Source organism: Amblyomma americanum, chromosome 10, assembly GCF_052857255.1.
Source record: "Amblyomma americanum isolate KBUSLIRL-KWMA chromosome 10, ASM5285725v1, whole genome shotgun sequence".
NCBI lineage: Eukaryota > Metazoa > Arthropoda > Arachnida > Ixodida > Ixodidae > Amblyomma > Amblyomma americanum.
In genome coordinates, this window is record NC_135506.1 from 33,572,993 (window position 1) to 33,595,862 (window position 22,870).

Consider the following 22,870-nt stretch of genomic DNA (forward strand, 5'->3'; position numbering starts at 1 on the left):
GTTTGCCCTCGCTTTCGGCGCGCCAGTAGCGAAGCAGCGGCGCTTGGCCGTTGGCGATCCGCGCGCGCTTCTCCTGCTGCCAGTGATGTTGTGGTTTCGGTGACAGCGGAACGCGCGCTCGGCGCCACGCTTCGGCCATGGGATTTTTACGAACAACGGCGAATGTCTTCTTCTTCCTCCTATCCTTCGTCACTTTCGTGAGTACCGCACATGTGCAACGGCACCACTTCCACCCAGGAACTGTCATGTTTTTCCTTCTTGGAACTCGAAAGTGCCGCAACTCTTCTGTGCAATGCTGTGCCGCTCGAACATCGTAAACGACGTTGCGGATTCAGAAAGTTTCGGTCTAAGCAAGTTCCCGCGCCATTTAATCTGCAATCCGTGGTTGGTTTAGGAAAGACAGCCGTTTCACCGAGAATACTATTGGTCGGGCTATGCCGGCAATGATGCAAATAGCAGATTACCATCAAATATCAAAGGAAAAAAATTTTTTTTTACGACAAGAGTTCAGTGCAGTCAAGAAGCTACAGCTAAACGCGAAGTCACGCCGACAACGCACCGGTATGCTGGCATACCCATGCCAGTTTCATATAAAGGAAGATTGCCATACCTGTGCCCGGAGTAATCTTCGCATTGTCGGATAAGCATGAAGCCGTGTCAGTAATTTCCATGTATAAGCGAACTTCATAAACCATGGTTTGGATACTCAGCATTGGAGTACGCACAAGACGCTCTCTTTCATGATACGTCGTTTTGGTTGTAATTATTGTACGCCGTCTTCCTCCTGTTTTTCTTCTTGGCCACCATTTGCGCACTATACACATTGTTAATCTGGAGTTTTCAGGGCTGATTGGGGATGCGCTCTAGCCTTGCTTCAGCCTCGGGAACGCCTCGGGCACGAAAGTCAATGCGTGCCGCAAATTCGCCGTCTGCAGTTCGTAGAGTCCAATGTCAAAGAGGCCGGCTCTTATTCAAATTTCTCATTTACGCGGCCTTAATTTATGCCTTAATTAGTATTAACATTATTTCTCCTCAGTGTGCCGGGAAATCTGCGTGGGTTCTAACATTCATTTCAAGAGCGGAAGGAAAGTTATAGGAAACGCTGCTGTAAAATTGTAAGGATTCCGTATGAAAATCAGTCAGCTGCAATAGATTTACATTGAAAAAAGGAAAAAAAAAACCTGATTATTGCATGAAGGCTAATTGCAGTAAAAATTTATACTTCTTTTTTCCATACTTGTAAGCGTTCGTTGTCTCATAACTTACTGTGATAACGAGACTTCTGATCTTTCCTCAGATTTCATGGTATGCATTTTTTGTTTCTGTAGATGTACAATTCCTGGACAAATCCACGGTGGGCGATGTCTGTTTTCGAAGGTTAGGTCGGAAACGAACTTCGCGCTTTCTTCCTGTATCACGTTGCCCAAAGATGGTTAGCTTTGGTTAGCTTCGAAATTTTGGGAAAATGATTCGTGCTTTTTTTTTCTCCATTCACGCAGCCTGCGCAGCGTCTCTGAACTGAAAGCCGGTAGTTTAACCGTTTTGTTGTTTGCGTCTCGAGCAGAAGCATCCGCCCGAACAGATTATAGATTTCGAAATGGCGGGAAAACAACGTACCAGATTGCTTTGTTTGGTTTCGTCGGAAATATCTGTAGATTTTTTTTTTTCGCCGCAATAGCAGTCCGACATGTGATGCTGCCATGTTATTATATTCAGCGTTGAGCCTCCACATATAGCATACTTCGCGATATCTTTAACATAGTTTTATGCGGCCATCTTACTTTCCAACCAATATGCGGTGGATAGGTGAAGTATGTCGCCAGACAATTAGGCGTAACCTTGTTTTCCAACTCTACTAATGCCCCCCCCCCCCTTTTTTTTTTGCTGAGTTTTGCCGTCGAGCTGACGACATCCGCCAGCACGTCAGCAACGACAGCCACGCATTACCGCTGAATGCCAGTCACGAGACTACCGTGTAGCGGAACGGCGTCCAAATTTTGTAGATGAATGCGATGCCTTCCTTCAGGTTTTATATACAGGACTACTGTGAGAGTCAAAACGAGATTTTCATTTTTAAGTAAACCGTTGTCACACTCGCCCCGCCGCAGTGGCTCAGTCTTTCACTCCCTCCTTTACCCTTCCCTTACGGCGCGGTTCAGGTGTCCAACGATATATGAGACAGATACTGCGCCATTTCCTTTCCCCCAAAAACCAATTATTATTATTGTCACACTCGTTACATCGGGAACAAAAGGCGACCTAGGAATTCGAGCGACCTGCAGAACTCCAGCAGATCGACGTCTGCTGGAAGACACTTATCGCTTAGCATTTCCTAAGACTGACCGTAAGATAGCGCTTAATATGACTGTACATTCGCAGTGACAATCTGTCCCCCTGTGGCAGCGGATCGGCAAAGACAACGAAATACAGTACGCCCGTGCTTTTCTGCTGAAACTGTCCATCTTCGCATGCGCAAAAATTATGCCATTTATTCCAGGATCTTGTAGCAATGTTCCGTTCTTCGGAAGAAGGATTTCAAGGTGTGGGCTATAGTTCACTGGCGTGCACCTTGCAAACGTACAGAATGACAAAGCACCATACAAGTGTCTGCGCTGCTGGTCCCGAAGTTTCTGCCGCGTCGAAAGTTCCTTCTGCGTGTTTGGTATTCCATCGTGACCTACGCATCAGTTAGCATCATGATCAGAATCACTGACTTTTTCACTAGTCGCTACTGAGCGTTTTTGTCGTAGCCTGGATGTACTTAATGTTATTTTTTTTACAAAGCAGCGATTAGCTGGCGAAGTTCCCCAAGTAGTTGATCTCTGACCTCTTGCACGAAGTGAATAAAGAAGGTAAACAGCTGGTGATATAACAGGACAGCAAAGCACAACAAATAAGAATGAGGTGGAGCGCGTGTGGCAGGTTCTCTCGGATCATGAATGGCAGTTTACCAATATCCCTCAAGAGAAAAGTGTACAACAGCTTTATCTTACCGGTACTCACCTACGGGGCAGAAACGTGGAGGCTAACGAAAAGGGTTCAGCTTAACTTAAGGACAAGAAAAATGATTGGTGTAACGTTAAGGGACCGGAAGCGGAAAGCGTGGGTGAGGGAACAAACGCGGGCTAATGACATCCTAGTCGAAATCAAGAGAAAGAAATCGGCTTGGGCAGGGCATGTAATGCGAAGGCAAGATAACCGTTGGTCCTTAAGGGCAACGGAGTGGATTCCAAGAGAAGGCAAGCGTAGCAGGGGGCGGCATAAGGTTAGGTTGGCTGATGAGATTAAGAAATTCGCAGGCATAGGTTGGGCGCAGCTGGCAAAGGACAGGGTTTTAATTGGAGAGACATGGGAGAGGCATTTGCCCTGCAGTGAGTGTAGTCAGGCTGATGATGATGATGGGGATGAAAATTGCCAAGTATATCTAGACCACGATGAAATCACATTGTAAGTTCTGCGGTGAAAGAATTAGTCGCGTGCTTGAAATTGTATATGCAAAGCAACTGCCCCTGTTCCACACGATACCGCAGCAGTGATGGGCACGTTCCCACGCGCATGCCTTTCACCCTGTCGGCGGCCGTGTTCCCATCATCATCAGCCAGCCTACGTCCACAGCTGGACAAAAGCATCTCCTTTCCCTCGTGCCAGCAGTGAAATAAAAAGGACATAAGAAGGGGTCAATTACGGCTCCGGCGCCAGTCACACTGCAGCCTTTCCCATACGAATCGGCAGAGCGAGTCGCAGCTGCAGATGCTTCACGCCACGTGTCTTGCAGATCCTTATGAAAGAAAGCCCGCCAAGACTCGGCGTCCAGCGCTCGCATATAGGAGGACAGCCATTGTACTTCGAGCCGTGGCAGTGGTGACGGTGACTGTGCGCAACAATAGGTTTATAAATACCGCCCCGACGATTGCTATTGGCCTTTTCGCGTCGCCCGCCAGGACTGCGGTCGACGACAGCGCGTTTCGTAATGGCTGGAGTCACACACACACATAACCGTGAGTGCTTGCTGCCCCTTGGGGTGGTGGAGGTGATGACCCTCCGCTGACCTTTCGCCTCGCTCGACGCGAAAGCCGTGCTCTTGGAGTCGCATTTGAGAAGGCTGCTGTTGTTTGCCGCCACGTGCAACGTGGGGCCATCTTACGGGGAATGGAGAAAACGTTCGTTGTTGCGAGATCGAGTTGAGCGTTACGGCATCACTCGCAGACAACGCTGGCATTTTTTAGTCTGCAGCATGCGCGTTCGAAAGTGTAATGTATCTTTCAGGAGCAAGGCCAGTTCATTAAGGACAACAAAGAAAGAAAAGTCTGTGTATAGTTCCGTGTATATATAGCCTCTGGTGGAAGGGTAGTCTGGGTTGGTATCGACGCCCTAGTAAGAAAAATGCGCATTGTGTCTCTCGTGGCTTTGACCATACGATGTCTGCGTAGAATGGCCGTGGTACTTGAAGAAAACGTTGTTTCAATGTCGTCCCGCTGTTTCTCACGCGACCTGATTGCGAGACGCCATATTGGCCCGTTGCTTAAGCGACTGGTGTCCCACACCATGTGGCCAATGAGGAGGCTTGTTCGTCTCTGCGCTGTGACAAGTAGGTTTTCGGAATAAAAAAACAGTCTTTGTTCGCGAGCACAGACCGGCGGCATCTTTGAGAAAGCTCGATTCTGCATTGCGAGTATGTACAGAGTGTAGCAGAATGATTCTGTTCATATTTTGGCTGGCTAAATATTTCCTCCACGAGTCTCGGACGACAAGGGCGATTTGCTGTGCACTCCATCGGGCGTCTCTTTCGAGCAGCGCGTTTTCTCACTTAAGTACAACAGACAGTCCTTGTCAGAAGTCTTCGACCCCCAGGGTTTGGTTTTGAGTCGTACATAGAAATGCTTAAAGCGCCGTCTGCAGCTCGAAAAGTCCAAAAAGGTTAGGAAAAGAGTCTTCCTTCTCCTCAGAAGGTTTGCAACTCTTGACGTACCATAACTGCCCAATTACGCTGCTAGAACACAAACCCTGTGGCCCTATAGACTTTTTCTAAGGCTGTATATGCATATACACCTTTGCACAAACAACCCGAGGGCCGCCGCCATGTTTGACATTAGGCGGTGGGAGCCACACGTTAGCAGCACTGACAAAAACCTGACAAAAACTCTGCAGTTACAACTGTCGTTTTCAGATCGACGCATCTGCACTACGAATAATATGATGACGTATAGAATAGTTAAAATAATCAGTCCACTGTGTACTGCTCATTTAGAATAAAATGCTACCTTGTCTGATGTAGCTTCACTGCATACTTCATGATATTTTCTTCTGCGATGCACTTATTCTACAGATGACTCGCTCCTGGGCATTGGACCACTTAACAAAAAGAAACTATGCAATTGTACCGGAATGAGCTATTTATTAGATGCGTCACTACCGGGATGTACACGGGCATGGACGCTTTCTGCAAGCCGGTTTCCAGAATGCAGAGTACCAGAACCATTTCTTCAGTCGAAGCTGTTTTATTTTTGATGACGCTGCAGTTGAACAAGTAATCTCATCAACTAGAAGCAGTTTACGTATGTCGCTTGGATTCAGCATACAACGGCACTAGGCTGATTTATTTGTTCAGCAATCTGCAGGCCTTTCCAATAGAGCCGTATTGTTCTAATTCGCTGCGTAGCGTACTACTGCTTGTCCGGATATACTGCTTATCACCGGGTGAGATTTAGGCCAGTGAGCAATAAACAGACATTCGTTAATGTACTATTGTGCTCACTAAAAGTTCCTTGCTGCTGTGCTAAGTGAAAAACAATTTAAGAATAAACAAGTCAGTGATGTACAGAACCGTACAGTGCGTTCATCCAGACAACTACAAAGGTTTGGCTTGGTTTATGGGGGTTTAACGTCCCAAAGCGACTCAGGCTATGAGGGACGCCGTAGTGAAGGGCTCCGGAAATTTCGACCACCTGGGGTTCGTTAACGTGCACTGACAGCGCACAGTACACGGGCCTCTAGAATTTCGCCTCCATCGAAATTCGACCGCCGCGGCCGGGATCGAACCCGCGTCTTTCAGACGAGTCTTTCGGACCAGCAGCCGAGAGCCGTAACCACTCAGCCACCGCGGCGGCTCAACTACAAAGGATCTCCCTGGGTCATTTGCTGGTCAGTGTCTCCTTCCATTGCGTATTCCTTACAGAGACTGGCTCACTGCGAAAAGAATGCACGCAAGTACCAAGTTGTGTGCCAACACGTACACGCTCAGCCTATCTCTGGCTTCCCTCGAAGGTCGTGTCATCGAAGAAACACTATACGCATGCACTCGTGCGGCGTTTCACTACGCATGCGCTGGGCCTCCGGACAAAGACCGGAAGCGAAGCTTTAGGTTAATCACGCCCGGTTTCGTCACGTGGCCACGTCTCGTTCCTTTTATTCTCTTCGGCCACCTTCAAAGTAAGAAGCAAAGAAAAGTCCTTTAGTCTTTTTTTTTTTTCACGGAAGGCACACGGCGTTGTCGTCCGTGCACGCTTCCCCGCTTGCGCACAATGGCGGCTTGACCCGCCCGTCGCCTCCAGAAGTTCGGTGCAGCAGGGTGTAAGCTGCAACGCCGGTTCCTTCAGATCAAGGGAAATCGAAAACATACGTGGTTAGTGCATCACTGCATTGGATCTTGTTTAAAGCACTCACCTCGCGCCAAGGCGCCATACGCTGTAGTTATTTCTCAATTATGCAAATCCCAGTTCCAGAAGACTCAAACCGTCACTGATTAGTATGCGCCGCTCAGCTGTTGACGCCGGCTTAATTTGCTGAGCGCAGAGGTGAGCCCGTATCTGCGTACCGCTGCACAGAACTGGGGCAGTTAGTTTGAACCACTTGCAGTCAACCAGTTCCGTACAATGCGTATGTAGCAGCGGCCACAATTGTCGCGCCTGGTCTGATCAGGCGCCACAGATCCCACCCACGTGTCTATAGCATACCACCACCCTGTTTTTACGACTCGGTCTTGGCCCTCCGTACATTTCCTGCCCAAAGGCTTTTGGAAAAGACAAAAGTTTGCGAAAGATACGGGCCACGTCTTTCAACGACCGCTCCGAGTACTGCTCGCATGTCCACGTTCGAACAAACTAGAAACGTTTTAATGCTGGGCTTTAGAATTCGAAACTACATTTTGGCGTCACCAATGCTTCTGCCGTGAAGAGAAGTGCGTGCTCTTTTCATCATCCCGAGCGTTCATAGCGGGCTGCGTGTATTTTCTTTAAGTCGTTGAAAAAAGAAATGTCCCTGCAATTAAAATGAAATCTTATACTAGCACGGTCAGCCCTTACAAAAATTTAATTATGCAGCCTATAGACTGTCCACAGACTTCTATCTATAAAGTCTATAGACTCTCTATAGACAAACTCTAAATAACAGTCTATAGGCAATACAAATCTTATAGACAGTCTATAGACAATCTATAGATTTATAGCCGTGCACTTTTAGTATACTTCCGTCTATAGACACAGTATATAGACTATGAATAGACACAAAAAGAAAAATCTATAGGAAAGCAATAGAGTCTATAAGAGATCTGTAGACTGTCTATAGACTATTTATGTAGGGGAGAAGAGCGTCTGTGAAGGAGTCGGACGTGCGCGGGCTTCTTCCAGTGGCCGTACAGGAGGCAGGCGCGGTCCTTTTGAACGTTTCGTCGTCGTATAGTGCTGCACGGAACTACAGATACGTATCGGGTGCTGGTAGAATGGCTTCCCGGCCCTTTCTTTTCCCTCTCCGAGGTCCTTGTTGCCTTTTCCGCCGAAGAAACACGTAATGGTTCGGTACCATTGCAGCGGCGGCGCGGCTTGCAGTTCCGCTCGAAGCATGCGATCCAGATTCCTCCTATAGACTTTTTACGCATAATCTTTGTTGAAGTCGGCCGCCGGCGCCTCTAGGAAGAGGCGCCTTTATGCACGCAAGACAATGGCCGTCGGCTGTGTCCATCGGCAGACGGTCATCTTCCTTCGGTGGGGAATCAGCGGACTATTTGTGTTTGAAGGACGAAGGCTTGGAAGAAATCGTCTAATGGGATTTGTAGGCGTCCGCTTACAGCCTTAGAAGGGTTACGCTTACAGCCCGTATTACTTCCCGACAAATGAAGACCAAATCAGAGCGAAACGTACTTAAAAAAGTATGAGCAAGAAAGGAAGCGCCCTTACAAAAATTTCTTTAGGTAGTCCATAGACTTCTGTCTATAGAGTCTATAGACTCTCCATAGGCAAACCGAGAGAACAGTCTATAGGCAATACAAATCCTATAGACAATCTATATATTTATGGCCGTACACTTTTAGTAGACTTTTCTCTATATACAGTATATAGACTATGAATAGACAAAAATAAATATCTCTAGGAAGGCATTAGAGGCTGTAAGAAGTCTATAGACTGCCTATAGACCATTTTTGTAAGGGCGGACCTTAGAAAACGATCGCCGCTTTTGACTGAACGGGCGAAGGGGCTGGCCCGAAGACAAACTATTAGTTATACGTTTTGTTCCAACATCTGAGGTAACTACAACATCGCAGGGGCAGAGGATGTATGGTACAGTCCCAGTCTGAGTGTGTTGTGAGCTTATGCTGAAATGACTCTTTCCTCGATGCCGCACCTCCTGAGCAGTATGCAAAAGGGGAAGTTGGACTCTTTGAGTCGTCACATTTTGTGTCAGTTTGGTACCCGACAAACATTGTATTGTCCTCAAAAACCTTTACCGTCGTTGATTTGAACTTTCTGTAAACACATAATACTTAAATTCAGCCTACTTTATCTATTCACACCTTGCCTAGGGTTGCGAACTTCCAGGTGAATTTTTTAGTTAATTTTGTGGCGTATCTCTGGGACTGCGGGCTTATCCTTAATTTCTTTAGCTACTGTGTACCCACAGCTTGCAAGGTGCGATCCTGTACTTTAGAATGTATACCGCTCCCGAGACTGCACGCATTCCTGACCAAAACTCTCTCCCTTTCTCTCTCTCCCCCTAACTTATGGCCCGTCTTTTGATGAAGTTGCGACTTTAGTATCTACCGCTGGCCAGCCTTAACCAGACATATCAAAACTACATTGCAAGTCCATAAAAACGTGGGATAAAGAACCTGGACGCAGGGTTTTCTCATAATTCTAAAACTGTCAAGCAGCGTTTTCTTCCAATTGTTGAACAAAAGCTGAGCTTGCTGTACCATAACGAACTTCACAGCTGTTGCGGGCATCGACGTAGGCCGGTTGCGAAGACATTGTTCACCTGCACAACCGCCACAAAAACAGGACGACGGCAGGCACAACATAACCGGATTTCCGGTGCGCTCGCGCTCCATGTATAAAAACTGCGGCGATGTTCTGTAGTCGCCCAGCTATCAGTAGCGCATTGCTGTGCCTCGTTCTGTCTTCCTGTGCTGTTGCTGTTCTTCGGGTCAATAAGAACTTCAGAAGCTCTTGATTTCTGTCGTACCCGCTTTTTTTTTTCTTTCACTGAAGGCGCTTTTCTTGAAAATTCGACAAGGTTTTGGACAACTTCAGCTCTCGAAAAACTCTACCAACTACAGATCAGCAGATCGCAGTACTGATTTAATAATAATTGGTTTTTCGGGAAAGGAAATGGCGCAGTATCTGTCTGACATATAGTTGGACACCTGAACCGCGCCGTAAGGGAAGGGATAAAGGAGGGAGTGAGAGATGAAAGGAAGGAAGAGGTGCCGTAGTGGAGGGCTCCGGAATACTTTCGCCCACCTGGGGATCTTTAACGTGCACTGACATCGCACAGCACAAGGGCGCCTTAGCGTTTCGCCTCCATCGAACCGCAGCCGCCGCGGTCGGGTTCGAACCCGGGAAATCCGGATCAGTAGCCGAGCGCCCTAACCACTGAGCCACCGCGGCGGGTATCGCAGTACTGCTGATGCCAGATTCATTAAAGTGAGCTCTTCGACAGGAATTCAGTGCGCGGTTGCCGGACTTAATACTTCACAACTGGATATTACTGTACAACCAGTTTATGAAGATAAACGTCGTTAGACCGGTTACCCTTAAACATGAATCATGCTAGTTTTGCGCAGCAGCTGAAATTATGCTGCTACGATATTTTATTTCGTTGACAGGCGCCGTTCGCGTTTCATTCCGGCCTGACGGTACAGAGCCATAGCTTTATTATCAGGGAGTTTTAGAACGGCGGCATACGCTATCCCCTATTCTAAAACACCCTATTTCCTTCCCTAAAGAAGATGCGCACGTTCTTCCGTGGTCGTGGCGTCGTGTGGCAGATATCAAGCGGAACCGTGTTTAGCAGGCTGACGGAGCTGTGTGTACGCTGTAGCACTACATGGGGAAGGGGTAGATAGATCCTCGTTGTACAAATGGGCGCCGCTTGAGCGAGCGGGCGCCCCGGGACCTTGGCGGCCGCTCTATATAATCAGTGGCGGGCCACTCGGCAGAGGAGGGCCCTCACGACAATCAACTCGTTCGCATGCTGTACGCGCCGCGCCGGGCCCGGCTGACCCCGACGCTGCTGCGCACGCTGATGGGAAGCGGCTGCGCTTTCGCACACGTACCGGCATGTCGGACGCGTACCGGAGTCGTGTCTGACGGCGGCTTCCCTGTGATGCGCGTAGCCCGGGCGGCGGCGGCCGGCTTTGTATACGGGAAACGCGCGTTTGATGGTGTCCATGTTCATTTGCTGTGGGCTGAGAAACTGCTAGAAAAGTCGCTACACGTCTCGTGTCCCGATGAACGGGTGAAGTCGAGTTTATTAAACGTTATGCATAATATTCCACGAGGTCCGGTTGGCCGCCGCGGTGGCTGAGTGGCTATGACGCTCGGCTGATGAACCGAAAGACGCGGGTTGGATCCCGGCCGAAGCAGCAGAATTTCGATGGAGGCGAAATTCTAGAGGCCTGTGTGCTGTGCGATGTCAGTGCACGTTAAAGGACCCCAGGTGGTCGAAATTTCCGGAGCCCTCCACTACGGCGTCTCTCATAGCCTGAGTCGCTTTGGGACGTTAAACCACCATAAACCATAAACGAGGTCCGGTGGTTAAAAAAACTGTCATGGGGGCCGCCTAATGCAAAATAGCATAGTTTCAACAAATACTGAGGTGCTGGCTGCTATAGTTGCTGTTACATGAATTGCATAACCACGTTAATTATAATGATACCACAGCCGCTGCTGTGGCTCAGTGGCTATGACGCTCGGCTGCTGAACCGAAATACGCGGCTTGGATCCCGGCCGAAGCAGCCGACTCTCGATGGAGGTGAAATTCAAGAGACCCGTGTACTGTGTGCGATGTCAGTGCACGTTAAGGAACCCCAGGTGGCTTAAATTCCCGGAGCCCTTCACTACGGTGTCTCTCATAGCCTGAGTCACTTTCGAACGTTAAACCCCCATAAACCAAACCGTAATGAAACCATGAAGTAATAAATAAGCACAGTTCCACATGCACAAAGCATAGAGAAGGGCTATAACAGCAAAGCGTAGCAAAAATAACAGAAAATGACAACAAATAACATTATGATGCATCTAAGTTAAACCATAAAGTAGGATGTTAAGTAATTTTTAACATGATTACGAGAAAGACACCTGCTGCGTAATTATTTCATTTTGTGATGTGCACTTGCAGACCTATGTACCAGTGACTATTGCGGAAAACTTTCTATAATTTGTTCGTATTTTAGGTAGGAGTCAGAAATTCAGTTTCATAGGTGCGTGCTAATACTAATGCCCCTGTTTTGTTATTTTTCTTTATTAAACACGGGTATGCGGCTGTCGGATTAAAACCAGAAAGTATGAGCATATATGCGAGCATGTTCTGAGTACTAAATAAGAAAGCGCGGAAAAATAAATGCAAGCATTCATACGCGCACGTACACGTACCCGTCGTTCCAATATAAAGTCGATGAACTCCGAAAAAAAAGAAACGAAGAAAAAGCAAGCTTTTCCCAATGACACAAAATTGGGCACATGCCACTACGGCTCTCATTTCCATGCGAGTTATCTGTTCCGTCCGTTATGCAGCGTACTGACAATAACGGCTAAGAGTTCTCAGGGCTGCGACCCTGTAATACGTTCCGTTTCAATGACAATCGATGTCTCCTGTTCCAGAGTCGGGCGGGGTCGCATACAGGCATTCCTGTAGGCATTATAGTATATAAGCTCCGCGCGCCGGATTGTGAACTCTGTGTACAGAAAAGGAACTCTTCTCAACTTCTCGTACGCACCACCCTGTCAGGCACTGTCGCACGTGTTTGAGAGTCCGCGCGTATGCTTTCGCGGGGCGTTCTAGCGTGGACGATGTGGTGCGTTCCCTGCGTGCGCGTCCTTGGCAGCGGTCCCTCTCACGGTCGCGCCTCTGGAGACGCCCGGCCGGCTGCACCTCGTCCAGATAAAACCGTGCTGCACCGTCGAAGGTATATATGTGGCTGGTGTCACTCCGTCAGGATTCGAATTCACGAGGCTCAGCTGGCGCGTATGAGGAGGGCTGGTGATCGCCCTTGCAAAAACGGTCTATAGACAGTGTATAGACTTCTTATAGAACCTATTGCCTTCCTATAGATATTTCATTTTGTCAAGTCAGAGTCTATAGACTATCCATATACAGAAGTCTACTAATAATGTATGGCCATAAATCTGTAGACTGTCTATGGACTATCTATAGGATTTGTATTGTCGGTAGACAATCTATAGACTTCTTATAGAATCTATTACCTTCCTATAGATATTTCATTTTGTCAAGTCAGAGTCTATAGACTATCTATATACAGAAGTCTACTAAAATTGTATAGGCATAAACCTGTAGTTTGTCTATAGACTGTCTATAGGATTTGTATTGTCTATAGACAATCTATAGACTTCTTATAGAATCTATTACCTTCCTATAGATATTTCCTTTTGTCTAGTCAGAGTCTATGAACTATCTATAGACAAATATCTACTAAAAGTGTATGGCCATAAATCTGTAGATTGTCTATAGACTGTCTATAGGATTTGTATTGTCTACATACTGTTCTCTAGGGTATATAGACAGGAGTCTATGGACAGTCTATAGACTGTCTAGAGCAATTTTTGTAAGGGCGGCCATAAGTTTAAATCATTCGTACCGCTCCTCAGCTATTTGAATCGTCCTGAGAAGTCCGGAATATAGCCATTCACGAGGCGTTGCTCATGCGAGAACGGGTTTGATGGATGTAAAAGAAAAAAAAAATTCTGGAAAGCACCGTGAGGGACGAGAGATCCAACGACGTTGAAAATAAAACCACTAACCGGTTTTATTTGACAAGTGCTGCAAGCTTATACGCCTTACTTATCAAGCAACACTCTTTGACGTTCTTGGGTGTATAAGCTTGCTTGGCATCTCAAATCAAATCAATTATTGCTCAGCGCCGGTTCGTGTCCGGCGTTCTTCTGGGTCTCTTTCCCTGCCAGCTCAAACCCAAGATTATTTCTTCGTGAATTTTGTCAGCCCAATGATTAAGTGGCCCCAGCTTCACGCATGTGTGTCTCACCAAAACCGTTAAGGGTTGTGTACGCTACAGCTATACTGTCGACCAATATGCTGAAATAGCTAGTGCATTAACGTATGAGTTTTAACTCTCTTTTTCTCGCGTGCATAAACCCTCAGAAACGTCTTCTAATGTGCAAATGAGAAGTGAACGATTCGCCGTACACCACACCACGTGAGACTGCGCGGACTGTGTACTATACAAACCGTACTAATGAAAGATTGCCTCAGCAAGCCCAGCATGTAGCCTGAACAGCAGTGCACGCTTTTAATGCTACAGAATACAGCTGCACCCAGCACCGCCTGTATGGAGTGTATACCGCAGTAGCCTGCAGCAGCTGCTTTACGTTTCCGCTGCCAGGCGTCAGCGAAGGCGACGCTCGAGCGTGGAAAAAGTAACAACGCGCAAAGCGCCTTCAAATCTGCGAGGCCGCTTTGTGTGCCTAGACACCAAAATAGCGCCGCCGCTGCTAAGAGCACGGTCACGCCCTTGTGCGTCTAGAGGTGCGTTCTTTCTGTTTTCTTTTTTTTTCTTCCAGCGCAACGTTTGAACGAAGTATTGCTAGAGCGCATGCTATCCCGGGGAACCATCTTCCGACGGCCTGTTTACTTTAAGACCCGGCTGGAAGGGTCGGCATGTGCTCTCGCAACGGCCCCTTGTCAAAAGCGTTGACAGGTCCGGTCTTGCATGGTTGTGTAGGGAGATGAGATAACGAGGGCGGTTGTGTAATGTTACGGCTTTTCCCGTTGAGGCAATGCAACAGTGCAGTCGCCGTGCGCATTGCGTGGCCTGATTTTTCGATAAATCTCCGTTCATCCTGGAGGGTGACCAAGACGATCTTTCGATCATTACCATAATAGCTTCCCGCGCAGGGGCCGAAATTAAGCTGGTAAGATCGGCCAGAAGAGGCAAGGCGCCGAGGGCTGTTTTTTGTAACTTGTATATTGATTCAACTCCATTTTATTGGAATCATTCAGCGCTCCGATGGGACGGTGCTCGAGATAAGATGGCAAAGCGATGCTCGAAGCAGTTCAGATGGCTGAAAAAAAACACAATGAAAACAAAGCAAGAAACGCTATTTTACGGTTTAATTCAGTAGAGATAACGGAATTAGGTGGCTTTATGGGCCGATGTGTTGCCCCGCTGTTCTTGAGTCTATTAACAAAATGCAACTCAAGAACGCAACGGCTTTTCCCCGTCAAAGGACCCCTCCTTCCAGCCAATGGCGTCGGCCGATTATCACGAACCTGCTAGCCTGACAAGGCAGGAAGTGGACCGTCCCCTTTCATCTGCCACTCCCTGCATTGTTACGCTAAGCAGGCTCATGAGAATCGGCCGACGCCATTGGCTGGAAGGAGGTCGCCGTTTTTGGACTCCCTGTTTTTATTGATGCTTGCAAGAGAGTTCGAATTCTAACATGACCTAACTAACCTAACTGACCTAACTTGCGAAGACTGTGAGTACAACTCCGTGGCGTTGAAAAACTAGCTTATCTTTGTATTTTTTCCCCTTAAACAACATGAAATTGCTTTGTTCAAATGCTGAGTGTCTCGATGACCTATCCTTGTTCCCTAGGCACGGCCGATTTGCAATTCTGCGCTCAGGCATTAAAGGTCTCGCGTGAAGAACCCGTTTTGCGGACAATCGGGTCGTGCACCGGGCCGTAAAGATCGCGTCAATGTGCGGCAATGCAGGTCACTCGGGGCGCCCGTCCTCAAGCGACGGGCGAGGTGTCAGAGCGCACAAAGTCCATTGTTGCCGCAATCGCTAGCTGCTTGTCCGATACGCGGCCTTGACTACGGTGACCGCTGGACAACCACCCACCCTCTACAGAAACGTACAACACCGTTGGCCTGCCGTATGATTCCTTGCTGTCCACTGCGGTTTGGAAAGCGGTGGTGTGGCTGAATGACAGGTTGCCCACCTGAGCCCTTTATATGTATCTGCGCTATGCCCTTTCTCGAAGCGTGGGACGAAGGTCCGCAGGTGTCTTTGATGTGGGCTTCCGGGCTGATTCTGGTGCTACCTCATGGAGGGAAAACACTTATGAACAGCAGATACCAAGATGCGATTGAGTCGTCCGGAGAATGCGCTGAAAAAGGAGTTATTGTCGCAATACCCGGGAGGTGCTTTCCTGCACACGACCGCACTGCTGTTTCCCGCGTATGCCTGAAATTTGGTGAGGTGCAGTGCTCGGCCTTTGGTTGTCAGGTGGAGCGTGTACGTACAGTCGTGAGCAATAATAAAGGGAACTAAGTCTGAGCATTCATTTATTGATTACTCTATAATTACGTGTTACAAGCACGCAGCCGCGGTGGCTCACTGGTTACGGCGCTCGGCTGCTGACCCCAAAGAAGCGGGTTCGATCCCTGCCGCAGCGGTCGAATTTCGATGGAGGCGAAATTCTAGAGGCCCGTGTGCTGTGCGATGTCAGTGCACGTTAAAGAACCCCAGGTGGTAGAAATTATCCGGAGCAGGCCTTCACTACGGCGACCCTCATAGCCTGAGTCGCTTTGGGATGTTAAACCTCCATAAAACGCGTGACAAGCACAGTTTTTTTTCTGTTCTTTATCTAGTTTACGTCTTTGCGCGTACTGTCTAAAAGTCATTCTGAAATTAGTGAAAAAATAACCAGAGCATTCGCAACCTTGCGGGAAAAGTTTCTTCCCTTTTATATTGCTCACGACAGTGCTCCTTATTCTTGGGTTTTGAGACAGGGCGAAAAACTTCAACTCCTCTTGAGAAGCACAAATTGAGGAGGGTCTGCGCAGCTCAACGCCACAGCATGGTATACTCAGCACTAACTGATGGATGCCACACACGTAGATAATTCGGTCAGCTGATTCGCGTGCAGGCCAAGAAGAAACGAGGGCCACAGCTCTGTTTCGCGCCTCTTTCTTTTTGTGGCACAGTTCTTTTGCACTGCCTTGAGTCTGTGCCTAGAGACCCTCATCTTTCGCCGCTTTTTTCTTTATTTCGAGTTGCCCTTGCTGCACAGTAATAACAAGGACCGTACCGCGCCTTTTCGTGTCATGAACTTCGTGTCATATCTCACCCGGAGCTTCAAGACCACGTGACGACCGGCAAGCCGAATATACTCGAGTAGAAAGCGAGAAATCATGTTCGTTGCTGGCGGAGGGAGGGGGGGGGGGGGGTTGTTCTAGCCTAAACGAGGACGAGACGTTAACACAAGCGGGCCTGTGCGGTCCGCGTAACTAATTCCCGACGGATGCATCTCTCAGAGTGCACGCAACATACACGCAGAACCAGGGCTGCTCCGCGACCTACTTTATTCCTTTGCTTTTATACGAAACGGCCCATTCGCGCAATTCTTTGCGCTTGTTACACGCAACACAGTGGTGGCGAGCTTCAGTCATGAAGGTCGCCCTGGGCGCGATGAAGACGTCAGGTAAACGCTGACCCAAGGGTTTTTTTTTCTTTTATTTTCCTGTTTAGCGGAGCGGGGGAGGTGGTTGAGAAGGTTACCTAAGCGACTGCACATATACAGCTGGGTCGCGTCGAAACGTGCCGAATCCATTGTTTCGGATTGCGAGGTGTTTCGTAGAATACTGCGCTAGTCTCTGGCCTTGAATATGCCGTGACAAGAGGAGAAGAAACCCCAAGAAGAAACAGAGACGATGCTTTGAAAAGGCCGCGCCGGAATTTTCAAGTCCCATGTAGCAGCCTTGCATGGTTGACCGTGACGTGTCTCTATTACCGCTTCCTTCGCCTCGTGGTGCCTTTGAAGAAGTGGGGCACCGTATAACGACTTCGTGATGGAAGCAGTCCGCGGTAGCGCACGTTTCGTGCTATAACCTACTGCGCAAGTGGTCTAAGGCGGCCTCTCCCTGAAGGAAAAAAAAATGAATAAACTGTTTCAGATTCTCTCCGCTTCGAACCAAGGCTTCCGCATTCAATCACGCAGTGCTGTATGTGAGGCGCGTTTTATTTTTTTTTCTAATTTGACTTTGAAATTATACGGGTGAGAGGTGTGAGTGAGGCTGAGGGAAGGCGCGAATATACGTTCTGTGCCGTGCTGCGGTCGTGACAAGAACTGTCCGCACCGTGCGGCGTTGATTGAGCTCGCTTGTTTGGCACAAAGATGAATGACGCTCTCGAACAACGGGTCGGTATAATTCTCTCAGCGACGGCTCTTGGTTCGGATTTCTCAGCCTCGAAAGTGGGGTGATTTATGGCTGAAATCAGCCGGACTCTTAGACTGCATGCTCGCAGAGTACAAGTGAAAATAGCTTGTGCAATTTAATTTTGAAGGACGAAGAAAACAACCTTGAGCTTTGGAACTTAAGCGCGCCCGTGTGCTGTGCGATGTCAGTGCACGTTAAAGATCCCCAGGTGGTCGAAATTATTCCGGAGCCCTCCACTACGGCACCTCTTTCTTCCTTTCTTCTTTCGCTCCCTTCTTTATCCCTTCCTTTACGGCGCGGTTCGGGTGTCCAACGATATATGAGAGACAGATACTGCGCCATTTCCTTTCCCCCAAAACCTGTTGTTGTTATTATTATTATTATTATTATTATTATTATTATTATTATTATTATTATTATTATTATTATTACATAGCTCCAGCAAATTGCATTCAGCGTTCAAGTGCCATTGGCTGCCAATAGAAATGTACACGCGCTTTGCGTAACTCAGAATAAGAACCAAGGAAAAAAATGTGCAGTTTAACTTGCCGAGATTTAAACAGAGGTAGCGTTCTTGTGGATGCTTGAAGCGCGTGCGCATTTTTCATTTTTAATCACCCAGCCGTTTAGTTAAAATTGGTTAATATGAACTTTGGCGATGCAGACATGGGTGAAGTTACAATTCGGAATATGTAAACCGTGAATTGAAGCGCAGAACAGCGAAATTTTAGAAGTTGGCGCCGCTGCGCCAACTGTCATCAATGGGTCTAACGCGTTGTAAACAAACCTGCTGTTGCAGATTATATTGAGAGCCTTCTGTGAAAATCTACGACTTCAAAATGCAAGCTTCCCGCCTATCTCCAGCGCCTAAACATGTACTAACAACCTGGACTAAATACATAATTAATTAAATGTAAACATGTTCTTCAGTACGCTTGCCGACCGCCAACAATAATGCTACCTTTTTCATTATCATCATCATCATCATCATTAGCCTGACTACGCCCACTGTGGGGCGTAGTCAGCGTGTAGCTCGGTAGGTTCTTGGAGATGGGGACTTACAAATGTTTACTTGGCAGGCACGTAGCCGGAAATGGAACTTGGAGGGCAGGGCCAGTGTCTCAGCTCTTGCTCTAAAACCGTCTATGCATAAAGGAACCTACCTGTTGGATCATCGGTGCTTGCTGAGAAGCGGGGGAATGAAGAGAATAAACTAAGAATAAACTGCAGCTCTCAGGGTTACACTCTGTTGGCTGCCCGTAGATGCCCATCAGTGTGTTTGTTGCGTGTGAGAGCCTGAAGATGTCTTAAAGTTGCAAATTCGTTTGCAAAAAAAAAAGAGAGCAAAATCAAGACAGCCGCTCAGGAGACGTGATGATTGCCTGTGCAACTTCAAGGGGATACAGACAAAAAATTTTGGGGGTTTGTTTTTTTTTGCCTTGAAAGAAGCCGTAGTAATCATGTATAAGAGAGCAAACGCCAGTGCGCAGAGTTAATTATAAATTACAATCAATTTTGTACCGGAAGTTTCGGTCTCGGTCAGCGCTTGCTCTGAAGTGCACCTTGACGTCATTGGCCAACCTGCAGTACCACAATACTGATGACGTCAGTGTCGCTGGCAAGCACTGGAACAGCCACTGGGTTCGGTGACGTCACAATAATTTTGGCAAGTGCACCTTGACATTACTTGATGCAGGTGGAAATTCCAAGAGGCTCGTCGGACAACATTCACATCGAACTGTGTCCCACTTAACGCCCGCAACTGCAACTAAGGCACCTCTTCACGCCCATGAAAAAAAAAAAGAAATTATATCGACCACCTGGGGATCTTTAAAGTGTCAGTGCACGTTAAAGATCCCCAGGTGGTCGAAATTATTCCGGAGCCCTCCACTACGGCACCTCTTTCTTCCTTTCTTCTTTCACTCCCTCCTTTATCCCTTCCCTTACGGCGCGGTTCAGGTGTCTAACGATATATGAGACAGATTCTGCGGCATTTCTTTTCCCCCAAAACCAATTATTATTATTATTATTATTATTATTATTATTATTATTATTATTATTATTATTATTATTATTATTATTATTATTATTATTATATCGTTTGTTAGCGTTCGAAATTTTGTGTCTGTACCCATTAAAGAGTGTTGAGACCCACAAGCAGCCGCTGCAATGCGCCCGACGAAGAACCAAAAATTAAAAGTGAGATAGCTATACGCTAGAGAAAACAAGCATCGCAGGAATGTCGCATCCGAAAGGGCAAAACGATTCTTCCTTCCTGTCCCGGCGCATCTGTGCCGACTCCCCGTCGCATCCAACGACGTCAGGTTGAACGGCACACGCCGCAAAAGAGAGGTGGCGCCGCTCTCAAAGGTCCTTTTCAGAGGATGCTGCCCCGCTCCCCTTTCCACCGCCGTTAAACTCCCCCATCGCCCTCTTCCTCTTGTCTCCGTCACCACGCACACTCTCTCTCACTCACTCCCAGATAGTCGCTGAGATAGGGGGAGATAAGGAGAGGGGGAAAGCGGCGCTGGTCGCGAGCCGTTGGATCCAATTAGACTGCTCACACGGAGGCGAGGCGCCGCCGTCGGCTGGCCTATATCGAGCGGGACGGACGTCCTTTTTGCGACGCTGCCCCCTCCCGCGGCCTTTCACTGTTCCTTTCACTCGTGCCCGGTTCCCTTTCCCTCGTTCCCTTTGTGCGACGCCTATTAAGGGTGCGCGAGGTGGGGAAGAGGCGCTGCGCAGGAGCCAAATTCGTCCCGCCAAGCCCCGTGCATCTGTGTATACGTTTCCGTTGATGGAGCGCGGTTGTTATACATCCGTATAAACTAGAGAGCGAAAGTTGTGCGCGGCTTTGTGAGTGCCGGTTCTCATTCCTATCCACCCGCCGCGGTGGCTCAGTGGTTAGGGCGCTCGACTACTGATCCGGAGTTCCCGGGTTCGAACCCGACCGTGGCGGCTGCGTTTTTATGGAGGAAAAACGCTAAGGCGCCCGTGTGCTGTGCGATGTCAGTGCACGTCAAAGATCCCCAGGTGGTCGAAATTATTCCGGAGCCCTCCACTACGGGCACCTCTATCTTTCTTCTTTCACTCCCTCCTTTATCCCTTCCCATACGGTGCGGTTCAGGTGTCCAACGATATATGAGACAGATACCGCGCCATTTCCTTTCCCAAAAAACCAATTATTATTATTATTATTATTATTATTATTATTATTATTATTATTATTATTATTATTATTATTATTCCTATCCGATTCTTTGACTTTCGAATTTGTCTTGGCATAGAGCACAGAATTTCGGTGCACTATCGTCCGTACCTTTCCGGCTCGGTTTTATCTTTTTGAAATATTTGAATGGACCAGTGAACGGACCAGTGAATGAATTTCCATAAAATACAGTTTTAAGGTGGATTTTCTTTTAAAAAGTAGCTAGAGGCAAAATGAAAACAAATAGTTACTAGTGACACAACCGTAACCAATGCAGTAGAAGAAAGACTAAAAAAAATACTAACAAACAGACTTCTGGTTCAGAAGAAAAATATCCCACTGTTAGTATAAAATGAAAACGAAACATCCTTAACACGCATGCGCAAACAAGAGTTTGCAACGCTACGGGTGTGCGAATATTCCAAATGTTCGAATAGCGAATCGAATATCATTGCATTTGATTCGCTGAACGAATTTAATAGTGCATGTTCAAAATTACTTTAAAAAATAGAATCCGTTCTGGCGTTTTCGAATAGCTTTTAAGCAATAGGCGTGAAGTACGCCGTAGGGTACGCCGCAGATTTTTTTGACGACTGCTTCAGAAATACGACCCACTCCGGTGCCGTACAGTGCGCTGCCACGATTGGTCTGCGTGGGAGCGAGGGTTCAGCGTCGTGAAGTGGTCCATTCATGTGGCAACGTTCGTAATGATCTTGTATATAGCTTTCAAGATTGGTTTAGCAAACCCTGCCGAATGCCCGATCTCGGAGTCCATGTCTACACTCGCTCCTTTGTAGGCTGTCGTCATCAGCGGGAAAAGGTAGTTTTCCTATGCTTCCCCGCCGCGGTGGCTCAGTGGTTAGGGCGCTCGACTACTGATCCGGAGCTCCCGGGTTCGAACCCGACCGCGGCGGCTGCGTTTTTATGGAGGAAAAACGCTAAGGCTCCCGTGTGCTGTGCGATGTCAGTGCACGTTAAAGATCCCCCGGTGGTCGAAATTATTCCGGAGCCCTCCACTACGGACTTATTCGTTCCTATCTTCCTTCACTCCTTCCTTTATCCCTTCCCTTACGGCGCGGTTCAGGTGTCCAACGATATATGAGACAGATACTGCGCCATTTCCATTCCACCAAAAACCAATTATTATTATTATTATGCTTATGCTTATGTACCCGCCGCGGTGGCTCAGTGGTTCCCGAGTTCGAACCCGACCGCGGCGGCTGCGTTTTCATGGAGGCAAAACGCTAAGGCGCCCGTGTGCTGTGCGATGTCAGTGCAGGTTAAAGATCCACAGGTGGTAGAAATTTTTCCGGAGCCCTCCACTACGGCACCTCTTCCTTTCTTCTTTCACTCCCTCCTTTATCCCTTCCCTTACGGCGTGGTTCAGGCGTCCAACGATATATGAGACAGATACTGCGCCATTTCCTTTTCCCCAAAACCAATTATTATTATTATTATTGTTATGCTTATGACATGGCGATCACAGAGTTAATATGCGCACTTATGGTGTCTCGATGCCAGCGCGCGCTACATCGAGGCACCTATACACTCTAAACAGAAAGGATTAAATAGGGAGTAAGCTGCCCTCTAGCACACTGTGCTGACTTGTTCGCCGATTTTTGGGCCGACTTGAATATTAGGTTGCTTTAGTTCTAAAATTTCTCTCTCTGTCTGTCTGTGGGTGTGCTTACTAAGGAAAGCGCTGTAGACGAGGCAGTCGTCGAAAAAATGAGATAAAAAGTTGCTGAGAGTGCGTCGGGCTGCGATACGCGCAAACGCTTAAACTTTTTGAAATCCTTATCCGACGAGGGCTCGTCGACGGTGCATTCAGGCGACCCCCGCTCGCTGCACAAACTGCACGCTTAGTGACAGAACCGGAACGCCGTTCATACCGCAATGAGCGACCTGATAAGGTGTTAACCCCCCTCTCCCCTCCGCCTTCTGATGACCTTTGTTTAGGCATGAAGGCAAGACAGCGAAGAGAAAAAAAAAAGGTTAATTTCTTTGCACTCGTTACATACAGAGTTG

General features: G+C 47.8%; 1 protein-coding gene across 1 annotated transcript in view; it reads left to right on the plus strand.

Moving 5' to 3' along the window:
• Positions 1–22,870, plus strand: part of LOC144106283 (uncharacterized) — a 70,976-nt gene continuing 48,106 nt past the window's right edge. Inside the window, exon 1 of the mRNA XM_077639049.1 lies at positions 1–197. Coding sequence (XP_077495175.1) covers positions 138–197 — 60 coding nt within the window. The 5' untranslated portion in view covers positions 1–137. The remainder of the gene's footprint in view (positions 198–22,870) is intronic.